Source organism: Bos grunniens, chromosome 21 (assembly GCF_055505025.1).
Source record: "Bos grunniens cultivar Pamir isolate PY7600 chromosome 21, Bosgru_T2T1.0, whole genome shotgun sequence".
Classification (NCBI taxonomy): Eukaryota; Metazoa; Chordata; class Mammalia; order Artiodactyla; family Bovidae; genus Bos; species Bos grunniens.
The window spans coordinates 43,854,783-43,867,500 of NC_141185.1; the positions used below are offsets into that span (position 1 = coordinate 43,854,783).

Below are 12,718 nucleotides of genomic sequence, written 5' to 3' on the forward strand. Positions count from 1 at the left end.
GATTTTTATTATTGTTGTTCAGTCGCTAAATCGTGTCCGACTCTTTTGAGACCCCATGGACTGCAGCACACCAGGCTTCCCTGTCCTTCACTATCTCCCGGAGTTTGCTCAAATTCATGTCCATTGAGTTGGTGATGTCATCCAATCATCTCATTCTCTGTCACCCTCTTCTCCTTTTGCCTTCAATCTTTCCCAGCATCAGGGTCTTTTCCAAACAGTCTTCCCATCAGGTGGTCAAAGTATTAGCATTTCAGCTTCAGAGGCAATGATGATCTGTGGAATACCTTATCTCTAATTCTAACAACAACCTGCAAGGTGCCATTAAGTTGCTATTGTCAGTTCTTTTAACCTGCAGTTCTGGGAGTCTGGTGGTTTTTACCAAAGGCCATAAAGCTGATGGGCTTCCCAGATGATTCACTGGTAAAGAATCTGCCTGCCAATGCAGGAGTTTGATCCCTGGGTCGGGAAGATACCCTGAAGGAGGAAATGGCAACCCAATCCAGTATCCTTGCCTGGGAAATCCCATGGACAGAAGAGCCTGATGGGCTACAATCCATGGGGTCACAAAGAATCAGACATGACTGAGAGACTAAGCACACACGTATGAAGCTACGCATGAAATGCCTGAAGCTGATACGTGGTAGAGCCTGGCTCTGACCTCACATCAGATGTTTGCCTCCAGAGCTCAGCCCCTCTGCCCTGAGGCTCACAACAGCTAGGGAGGGGTGGTTGCAGCCTCATAGTACCCTGATAGCCAGATGAAGTCAGGAGTGCAAGAGGCCTAATGACCCCTTCACCGAAGTATTTAAGCATATCACCTGGCCCTTCCCCTAACTCCACACTCATCTTTAAATCATGAGCTCCAAAACCTTACTGGAGGCCCGGGAATTCCTGACACAGCAGAGATCAGCAGAGCCAGAGCAGTCATTGGTTCCACGACCACAGGAAGGCTCAGACCACACAGAGCGCAGACCTGAGACTCAGATGCTGCGGACCACCATTCTTACCTGTGCTCTTTCATTTCCCCCCTCCTTTCTCACCCAGTATCTTCCCAGTTTGGTCAGGAAAGCTATCTCTACTTATGGAGACAGATTCTATTCTAAGTTTTAGAAGAATACTCCATTAGGACTAGGACTGTTAAAGGACCGGGAGTGACTCAGAAGTATGCAAACTATTCAACCCTTCCAGGCAGAGGCTGACTGAGCACAGAAGACATTCTTCAGCAAAGGTACAATGAAAATGAGAAGAGTCAGCTGCCAAATACAGTTTGAATTTCTCAAAGAACCAGATACTACAACACACCCTCCGCTGGCCAACTGCCTGCTTAAGTGATGGACCACCAAGCCACGTTAAGCAATTCTAATCTCTTGCCTCAAGGGTGAAGAAAGTTGAGCTCCTCAAGGACTGGAAGACGCCAAGGCAAGTCTTCTTAAGAATTCATCATATCCACTAAAACATTTTCAAATGAGTCAACAATATTTTGATTTTATACTTTAACAACAGAAATAGAAACTGCCGACTTAAAAAACAGTCATAACCTAGAAGTTAAGACTTGGGTTTTATATGGTGGGAAATTCTTAGGACTTCAAGCATGGGAGGGAGCATCTCAAGTAGCCCTGAAAGAATTGCTGGTGTAGGGGTGGGAGTGGGGGCTGGGGTAGCCAGGTTATATAAAAGTCTTATAACAAAGGGCAGGTAATCTGAACATCAAAGATTATTGCTATTCAAGGAAAACCAGATATCTCAAGAAGAGGAATTTAGCGCTTTTCTATGTTTGGGAAGATGTTAAGTATCTGGGCTTGGAGAAATCCTTCCTTTTATCTGTATCTCAGCTATCTGGGGCAAGCTTCCGGTGTTTTCAGATCCCCTCTTCCACAGAGAGTGGCTGCAACCTCAGGGCTGTTAGATAAAGATATTCTCCTCCTTCCTGAATTCCCTTAGGGTTCATCAGCTCAACAATCCCTCTTAACTGATATGGCAGGAAATATTCCATTTCATAAAGCAATTAACCAAGAGGAGGAATAGTCCATGATATTCATTTTATATACATAAAATTCATTCTCATATATACATATAAACTTTTCTATACAATAATTGAATCAAAGGAGCAATCAAAACCACAATGATAGACAAGGTTATTGAAAGGCAAAATAACAATAAAATCTTCATCATTGCATTGCCCATCAAAATATTCAAAACCTATAATAATGCTAAACTAGCATACAGAATTCAAAGCTTCAGGAACATGCAGGTATCCACACATGCTAACAGCAGGGAGCAGGAACTAGTAACCTTCCCATGTCTGCAAGAGCCCATCATTCCCAGAATGTCTAAGGAAGAAGAGACTGTAGATAGGGACTTCCCTGGCAGTCCAGTGGTTAAGGCTCCCAGTGCAAAGGGCATGGGTTTGATTCCTGCTTGGGGAACTAGATCCCGCATGCTGCATGGTATGGCTTAAAAAACAAATTTTAAAAAAATTAAAAGGGAAGAGACTGTAAATGATCTTTATTCCAACAGTCTATTAATTTGTAGAAACTGTAGAGAACATTCTTTGTATATACCTGCACCTCTTCATGAAACTCACCCACAGACTAAGGTGCTCATGAGACACTTCCCTTTCTGCCTCTTTGCCTCTTCCTTGCAGGTCTTTGTCTGTTTGACTCTGGTTATTCTCCAAGAATTAACTCAATGGACATGAGTCTGAGCAAACTCCAGGATAGTGAAGAGCACGGGAGCCAGGCGGTTTGCAGTCCATGGGGTTGAAAAGACTGGGACACAACTTAGTGACTGAACAAATTCTCCAAGAAATTAGAGTATAAAAACATAATAACAGTGGTTATGTAACTAAGCTAACAAGGAAACACTACAAGGACTAATAATGAGAACTGCCATAAAAATTGGCAAAGTAAAAGTGTGTTTCTCCATTCTCTCCCCTTGACTGTGTGTGTGGGTGGGGTAGGGGGTTAGTGGACGCTCAGCTTCATTTGACTCTTGCTGCACCATAGACTGTAGCCTGCCAGGCTCCTCTGTCCATGGGATTGCCCAGGCAAGAATACTGGAGTGGGTTGCCATTCCCTCCTCCAGGGGATCTCCTTGACCCAGGAATTGAACCCATGTCTCCGGTATTGGTAGGCTAAAGCCAGGATTCAACCTGAATTTGAGCCAGAGACCAAGCTCTTAACCACTAAACTACCAAAATACAATACAAGGAACGCAAGCAGCACAAAAGGCCCAACTGCTGGGACTTGTCTGGTGGTCCAATGGTTAGGGCTCCATGCTTCCACTGCAAGGGACACAAGTTTGAATCCAGGTCAGGGAACTAAGACCCCACGTGTCACACAGCACAGCAAAAAGAAAAGACACCCAAATGTGTCCTCAGAGGAACAGGCAAGTAAGGGACCAGCATTTAAGGCTTCAAAAACATACTAAAAGAAAAAAAAAGAGATACAAATCTGAGAAAATACATTCATAAAACAAAAACAGTATGCTATGAAAAAGGGAAAATCAAAGAGAAAAAAAAAGTGATAGCTAAACTAGAAAGTTTAACTCAAAGGTTAGAAAATAAAATTGAAGAGACTTCCCAGGACACCAAACTAGACAAAGAGAGGGAGACCATGAGCAACAAAAGTAAAAAATAAAATCCAAGAGACTGGCGTAACAGAAGCCATATTCAGAGAGAACTATGACAATGGACAACTTTGAGACTGCAGGAACTGACAGGACTTCCTGTCGAACTGACAGCAAGTGGGAATTGAGGTAGAGGAAGGTGAATGGAGTTCAGACACTGACTAAAGTGGATGGAGCTGGACATAAACTTTAAATTTATGAATTTAAAATCATGAACATGGCCCATGAAGAAACAAAACTATCAGACACTAAAAATAGCAAGAAGTCATTAGGGGCTTCCCCGGTGGCTCACTGGTAAAGAATTCGCCTGCCAATGCAGGAGACAGGAGTTTGATTCCTGATCTGGGAAGACCCCACATGCCTCGGAGCAACTGAGCCCATGAGCTACAACGATCAAGCCTGTGCTCTAGAGCCTGGGAGCCGCAACAACTGAAGCCCGCACGCCTGGGGCCCATGCTCTGCAACAAAAGAAGTCACGGCAATGAGAAGCCTGTGCACTGAAACTACACAGCAGCTTCCATGTGCCACAGCTAGACAAAAGCCTGAGCAGCACTAAGACAGCACAACCAAAAATAAATAAATAGATAAAAACGTAAAAATAAAAAGTCATCAGGACTGGATAATTTCAAAAAAAAAACACCCATGTTTATCCACAGAAAGTCAATAAATACTATCTAGAGTTACTCTAGGGTGCTGGGGCTAAGGAAGAAGAGGGGTTACTATCACTTTCTGTCATAATCTCTTGATTTATTATTGTATGCATTTTATTGAATAAAAACATTAAATTCTGTCATTAAAATGTCATTCGCCACTAGGGTCAGGCATTACTAAGTTTTCTCCCCAGCGTGTTGGCATAGCTTGGTGCCTGATGAGATATCCTGCGTTATTTACTGTGGTATCCTCTCCATGAGCACCCCACTGGCATTTTCTTTAAAATAAATGAGGAGTGTGGTTTGAAGAGATGAAACACAGACATTATTCATACTGGTTCTCAAAGTTATTCCATCCCTCCTGTACCTCACTCTGCCCTTTCCAAATCAGCTACATTTCTGGTTGAAGCACAATGACGACACTGCATTGGCCCTGTGCCGCCATCCTCCAAGCCACTGGATGCTAATTTGCAGCCATCACATTTAAGAATTGGATCTAAAAATCAAGACTGAATATTAACAAGGTCAACAGCAAGGAGATACTGAGGGGTAAAGCACTTACTTACACTTACAGGAAGAAAAGGAATGTAAGTATTTTTTAAATCTTCAAAGGTGGTTTAAGGAAAAGAAACTACAAACTAGACACCTGATCTGATTTGCACACGAGGTGGGAAAAAAAAAAATTTAGGGGAGGGTCTTAAATTTGATCAAAAGATTGAAATGAGGCAAAAATTCTGAGGGGGCGGTGGAGACAACTTATTTTTAAAATTTTGGCCATACCACAAAGCATTGGATGAGGAAATGGCAACCCACTCCAGTATTCTTGCCTGGAGAATTCCATGGACAGAGGAGCCTACTGGGCTACAGTCCATAGGGTTACAAAGAGTTGGACAGGACTGAGCAACTAACACAAACACACACACACACACTGTGCAACTGGGATCTTAGTTCCCCAACCAGGGGTTGAACCTGTGCCCCCTGCATTGGAAAGTGGAGCCTTAACTAGTAGAGCCAGGGAAGTCCCTGTGGAGAATGCTTCTAATCAGTTCAGGAACAAAGTCACTTTCCTAATCTAAGCCACCTTCCTGCCAGACCACCCATGTAGACATCTGTATCCTAGATGGTGATGCTACCAGCTGGCGGTCCATTAAGGACAGCAGCAACCATACTCAGCACCATTGTTGAAATCAGCTGCATATATCATTGCAACCATTTAGGGACTCTGTTCGAGGGCATCTTAAGCTTTTCAGGAACCCAGACAAGGGAAGAGGGTGGGGTTTCTTACTTGGATTCAACTTAATTGCTCTGAGGAAAAAGGGGTCAGCTAGCAAATAAGGATTTTCAAACCTCTGCTTAAGTGTGTTTTGCTTATATTTCATCAAATGAGTGGAAAATGGAAAAAATGAAAAGAGCTAACATTAATAAGCATGAAGTATCATAAACTTAATATGGTTGAGGTAAGGATGAAAAGTATCTGATGGACAAAAGCTTGGATTTTTTTTTTTTTTCCATCCATCAAATGCCCACTGGCCTCTGACTGAGAGTGTATGTTCAATTGTAAAGGAAAAAAGAATACTTAAAGAGCATACATGAAAAGCTAGAAATAAATGTCATTTTAAAGACTATCTGGAAATTGAGATATAATTGGGGAATTATATCTCAATTATATCTCAATTTAAAAATGAACTTTCAAAGAATGAAAACTTCCATATAACACAGACCATCACTGAACTTAATCCAATATTTTCAAAGGAGCACATGTATGAACAGTGGGTTGCCTGTTCAGAGTTAAGATTGTATCACCCAATGAGTCTGGTCCTGGGAGGGACGGTACCAGTGTACTTCCCTCCCGTCAAACCACATCTACTGGACTGTTCTTGTAACTCAACGTCTGTCTCAAAAGTCACTAAACAGGAATGCATTCAGAGAGGATGACCCAGATGGTGAGAAATCTGGAACCAGCTCACAAAAAGCATGCTCCAAGGAACTGGGGATACTTAGCCTGCTAAAGAGCAGAGCAAGTACAAGAAGAATTTCACTCAGCTGACAGTGACAGAGGCGTTAGGTGCTGCGGGCGATTCAGATCTGAAGGAGATGCCATCAGTGCCCTCCTGCAGCTTACCTGACAGTGGTGCCCAAGTACCTGACAGATGTTGGGTGGAATGACAAGCAAGAACTGGGACCAAAGGACGTCTCTGGTAGTCCAGTAGTTAAGACTCCACGTTTCCAATGCAGGGGACACAGGTTCAAGCCCTGGTCAGGGAACTAGTATCCTGCATGCCACGCAGCCAAAAAAATTAAAATATAAAGAAAAAGAAGGAAAGGAGTGAGGGAGGGAAGAAGGAGGAGGTATGAATGGTCCTAGAGTCTGTCATACGGAGTAAAGCAAGTCAGAAAGAGAAAAACAAATATTGCATATTAGTGCTTATATGTGGAATTTAGAAGAACAGTAGAGATGAACCTATTTGCGAAGAAGAAATAGAGACACAGACATAGAGAACAAACGTATGGACACTGAGAGAGGAAAGGAGCGGGTAGGATGAATGGAGAGATTGGGATTGACATGTACACACTGCTGATGTATAAAATAGATAATTAATGAGAATACACTGTATAGCACGGGGCCAGGGGGAGAAGGGATAATCTGTAGGACAAATATTAAGGTAATCTTAAAAATGCATTCTGGTATACAGTAGGTGCAAACAAATACTGTTTGATTTCACTTACATGAGGTACCAAGAACGGTCAGATTCATAGTCAGAAAAGTACATTGGTGGAATGCCAGGGCTGGGGATGGGAGTGAGATGGGAGGGAAGATGGGGAGTTAGTGTTTAATGGGGTCAGAGTTTCAGTTTACACAAGTGAAAAACTTGGGAGATGGATGATGGCGGGAGTTACACAACAACGTGAATGTATTTAGTGCCACTGTCTAGGCAAATACAGTTACAACAGCATGTTTTATATTATGCGACTTGTACCACAATAAAAATTCATTAAAGAAAGAAAGAAAGAATGAATGAATTGGGACCAAGGGGAGAAAAGTAAAAGAGTGGCGCTTAACAGAAGAAAAGCTTTTCTTCTTGGAAGGATTCCACTGTTGATATGCAAATATTGATTAAGGTATTCATTTAAACATAAAAATACGGATTACTGGCAAAGATAAATTCAGGATTCAGATTGTTGGCTACCTGGGAATTGGAGGTTGCTGGCAGGAGTTGGGGGGGTGGGGAGGCCAGGGCGGGGGCGGGGCAGCGAGACAGGGACCAGATGGTTAGAGGGAAATTGCTGTCATTTCCCTGGCTTTTACCCTTTAAGGTAAAGCTTTGGGATACTTATTACTAAAACAAACATTAAACAGATGAATTAATTGATAGCAGATCATAAAAGTATACTAAGAACTTTATGATGAATCAAATTTTGCACTTGATGATAGAAATTAAAATAACTTCCTAAAGGAATTATGAGTTAGACAACTGAGTAGCTCCCGGATTTCTAGATTTTAGACATAAGCCCAGCTGCCCCTTCCTTTCCTATGCCCATAAAATAGGGAAATGGTTTAGGTTGCCAAATAAAATACAGTAAGTCCCCTACATACGAACCTTCAAGTTGCAAACTTTCAAAGATGCGAATGTATTATAAACCTATTACAGTACAATACTACATAGCCGATTGTGTTACTTGGGTACCTAAGCTCACTCACTTTGTAGGACTTACAAGCAAATTGGACTTAGAAATGCACTCTTGAAACAGAACTCATTCATATATGCAGGGGGCTTAACTGTAATTTTAAAGAAGATTTTAACAACAAAAGCAAGAGTGGCAAAAATCTCAGAATATTGGACCTTTAAATACATCCAGCTACTGGAAACCTGCATTGCCTTTTCCTTATTTTGCTTTGAACAAGTCAGAGTGTCTTCTTACATCATGAACTGGCATTAGGGATACACCAGATCATTCCAGTTCTCATGTCCCTTCCAAGGATCATCTATCTGACTGTATACCCTAAGGGTCTACCTGGTGGCTCAGATTATGAAGAATCTGCCTGCCATGTAGGAGACCCGGGTTCGATCCCTGGGTCGGGAAGATTCCCTTCCCTGAGAAGACAACAGCAACTCACTCCAGCATTCTTGCCTGGAGAATCCCATGGACAGAGTAGCTTGGCAGGCTACAGTCCATGGGGTCACAGAGAGTTGGACACAACTGAGAAACACACACACACAGACACACACACACACACACACAGAGAAATGTAATGGACTTATAGAACACAGCACAGTTAACCAGAGAAATGATCATGCTGTTTCATATCTCTGGCCATAATTCAAGAAGACTAAACTTTAGTGGCATGGGAGGAGAAGGAAAGGATTAAAAATGATTTTCCTTATGAATGCTGTCTTACACCAGGGATCCATTCTGCCAAGAAATCTATAATGCTGTGGATATAACTCTTCTACTGCAAGAGCCTCTCCTAGGGTCAGCTGCTGCTGCTACTGGTGCTAAGTCACTTCAGTCGTGTCCAACTCTGTGCGACTCTAGAGATGGCAGCCTACCAGGCTCCCCAGTCCCTGGGATTCTCCAGGCAAGAACACTGGAGTGGGTCAGAGACCCTCTCATTTCCAAGAAATTATAAGGGACCTAGAGCCTGATAAGAACTCATAAAGCAGAGAGATTTCCAATAGGGTCAGAGGACTTATCTTACTAATACTTGTTGTCCTGTGATTGTTGAGACAGAAACTTGTCCAGATCCAGTCTGGGCTTAAGTCAGTAAACCCTTATTAAAAACTGCCAAGCAGTAGGCTCTTAAGCAGCTGGTTGTGATAAACACCCTATATCCTTGGGGGAGAGCAGGGGACGTGACTCCAGGAAACCATGTGCAATGATAATTCAAGCTCCTGAGGATAAGAACCCCACTCTGTAGTTATCCCTCCAGGCCAGGTCAATAAATCTAAGATGAGTTTTTAAGGATTTTCACTTTCCATCTACAAAGAGAATTTCTGCCATTCCATTGGAAAAACTGGTTCAACTTTAAAACGCTCGGGAATAAAACACTGTTCTATTATTTAAAATAGGTCATAATGGCTCCTTAGAACCAATTTGGGGAATGAAATTAAAGAGAAGAATGAGAAAGAAAGCTCAATAGTGCTTTAAAAAGGGAGGGAGGCGGGGGTGGAACTTCCCAGGCAGCCCAGTGGTTAAGATTTCTCTTTCCATCGCAAGGGGTGCTGTTTGATACCTGGTCAGGGACCGAAGATCCCACATACCTTGCAGACAGAAAAACAAAACATAAAACAGAAGCACTATTGCAACAAATTCAATAATGACTTTAAAAAAAATGGTCATATTAAAAAATATATATCTTTAAAAGGAGGGTGGCATCAAACATGGCAAGACTATGTTGCTGGAATATTTGCACACAGCTGACAAAATCATTAGAAAACAACTGTGGAAGTAATTCCTAATGGCAACAAATTGAAGAGGAAGCCTTAGAACATTTTTAAAGTCAAAAGAAATATACTGAAACCGAGCACTTGCTACTTAACAGCCACACCGAAAAGAAATATACTGAAACCGAGCACTTGCTACTTAACAGCCACACCGGGTGATGTAAGTCGTTTTCTCCTCCTCCACTTCCTTCTATCTTTGTATCAAGTAGTGATAACTGTCTCTCCTGTCTTTCTCATAGAGCTATTCTCAGGAACAAAGACTGTCTGGGATAGTACTTTGGAGATTACAAAACCCTTTAGAAATACAGTAAGCTATTTTTCAAATCTTTAAAATAAAGGATATCTACTATTTTCCTTTTCTTTCCCTCTTTCTTTTCAGATTTTTAAAAATCCATATGAACAAACTTACATACAAGCACTTTACATTTACTGATTTACTACTCATAACAAACACGACTGCATATACAACTATCATTTCTCCATTTTACAGAAAAGGAGACCAAGTCACAGAAGAAACGCACAGGTAGGTTTCAAACCCAGGCTGTTGGGCTGCTCTGTCCTTGCTCTGCACCATGGAGCTTCCCGAGAGTTATCAAGGGTTCTGTGTCCTCATCCTCAGCCACCTTCACTTTAGCAGGATCCATACAACAAAAGCGAATTAGTGAGGATTATCCAATCCAAGTGCTGAAAAGAACCTGAGTGGACATCTCAATAGGAAAGAATCATTTCTATTCTTTCTTTCATTTGATTTCCAAAGGTTCAGGAGGCTTTTTTTTTTTTTTGTCTTCAGAATACCATTAGACAAAAGCACTGAATTCTATGTTGGGGGTGGGGTGGAGGAGGGAGGAGCAAGGCAGTTCTCTGGGGATATTCAGTTATCTTTTAAATGCCAACTAAAGATTTTCTGGTTCTGTAGAAGATCTGGTAACAATGCAAGACTGTACCAAGTGTCTGGCCAAACACCTGACACATCAGACACTCAGTTTGCCCAAGGACTGCCACTTCTAAAAATGCTAATTTCTCATCATGCTCAGATCCTACAATTCTGAGAAAAGAGATCAAAATCTATTAAGTAACCATATTAATCTAGAGCACTGTTGTCCACTTTTCATCATGCATCCTTTTTCATAAAAATGAGAACATGTACTCCTAGTGTACATGTGTAAGATGTATAAAAACTTATATATACGTGCTTTAAAACACTATAAAATCTTATGAACATTTAAAACAAAAACATAAATTGAAAAATAGCAGGAATCTAATAAAATGGTACAGATGATCTTATTTGCAAAGCAGAAACAGAAACACAGACAGAGAACAATCATATGGACACCAAGGGGGGAAAAGAGAGGTGGGATGAATTGGGAGATTGGTATTAACATAAGGAAGCCCAACATATATATACTACTGTGTATAAAATAGATAACCGATGAAAATCTACTCTATAGCACAGGGAACTCTACTCAGTACCCTGTGGTGACCTAGACGGGAAGGAAATCCAAAAAAAGAGATATGTGCATACTTGCTGTACAGCAGAAACTAATACAACATTGTAAAGCAACTATACCCCAATAAAAATTAAGAATAAATAAATAGCAAGCAGAAATATAAGTTCTGGTATTTTCTTTGCACGTCCCAACATACAAGTCTTGAGCATCCTGGATGATGCTTACTCCACCCCATCACCTTGGTAGAGGAGTAACAGAGAATACTGTGATTTCAGAACCAGAGCCCCAGGGTCCAGGGTCAAGATGACAGGGTCCACAATATCATCTCTGTGTGACCCTGTGTGACCCTGTGGCTCTGTGTGACCTGTGTCTCCGTTTGCCCCTGGGACAAGTCATTCCTCCCTGCTGGTCCTCAGTTTTCAAATCTTGGTATGTGTTGGTCGCTCAGTCATGTCCGACTCTTTGCCATCCCATGGACTGTAGGCTGCGAAGCTCCTCTGTCCATGGGATTCTCTAGGCAAGAATACTGGAGTGGGTTGCCATTTTCTTCTCCAAGGGATCTTCCTGACCCAGGGATTGAATCTGGATCTCCTGCAAGTGGAGATAACAGTTTCCACCTTACAGATATGTTGAGGATTAAAATAATGTACTGAGTGTAATGTGTTTAGCACAACACAGACAACCCAGGAATGATGGTTAAACCAGAACTGACATTTAATGCAAACCACCTTCTTATAAATGGAGAAAAAGTGAGGCCCAAAGACATTACCTGACTTTCCAGGCCATGGAACTGGATATCCCAATGGTGGCCTAGAAGCCACCATCTCTTAGCTCCAGATCAGTGATCTTTTAACTGTACCTTAGGGGGTTCTCTGGTGGCCTAGTGGTTAGGATTCCTGGCTTTCCCTGCCACGGCCTGGGTTCAGTCCCTTGTTTGGAAACTGAGATCCCACAAGATACATGGTGTGGCCAAAAAAGGAAAAAGATATATATATTAACTGTAACCTACTATTTCTAGATAAATGGAACACACTCTGGGGTCCCCAACTTTTCTATCTTTACAACACTGGTGTTGAAACCAAGGGTCAAGACTCCAAAACCTTTTCTTTGATAAATATTTGGTATTAAATCTACTTAATATCTTCCTTAAATTTATTCTTACAAGGCAATCCATGCTCCAAAGATGGTACAATACCAGAGCACACCAGGAAAAGCTCGTGTCTGCAGCTAGCTCATCACAGGCTGATGCAGACAGCAAGAAGATGTTACTGGGAGGCAGACAGCTAAGATTTGTGCATTTCAAAGATGTAGATTTTTCCTTTAAAAAAAAAAGAGAGACCTATTATAAAATAATGACAAAAGAGTAAGGATGGAGCGTGGGTTGAAGTATACAGATGCTATAAGAATGGCAGAATGTTGATAGCGGTTGAAGGTGGGTGAGAAAGACATGGTGTTTAATATTTTATTTGCCTTGTATATCATAATAAAGAGAAGACTCCTGAGAGTCCCTTGGACTGCAAGGAGATCAAATTGATTTAGTCAATCCTAA

At 41.7% G+C, this 12,718-nt stretch overlaps 1 protein-coding gene across 5 annotated transcripts in view; it reads right to left on the minus strand.

Moving 5' to 3' along the window:
* ABHD17C (abhydrolase domain containing 17C, depalmitoylase) overlaps positions 1-12,718 on the minus strand; it is an 80,453-nt gene that overhangs the window by 49,596 nt on the left and 18,139 nt on the right. Inside the window, exon 2 of one of the 5 annotated variants that reach the window (XM_086364216.1) lies at positions 10,077-11,760. The exons of the other annotated variants lie outside the window; for them this stretch is intronic. Within the exon in view, the coding sequence (XP_086220342.1) occupies positions 11,589-11,760 (172 nt within the window). The 3' untranslated portion in view covers positions 10,077-11,588. Of the gene's footprint in view, positions 1-10,076; positions 11,761-12,718 lie in introns of those variants that run through there. 5 annotated transcript variants of the gene reach the window in all.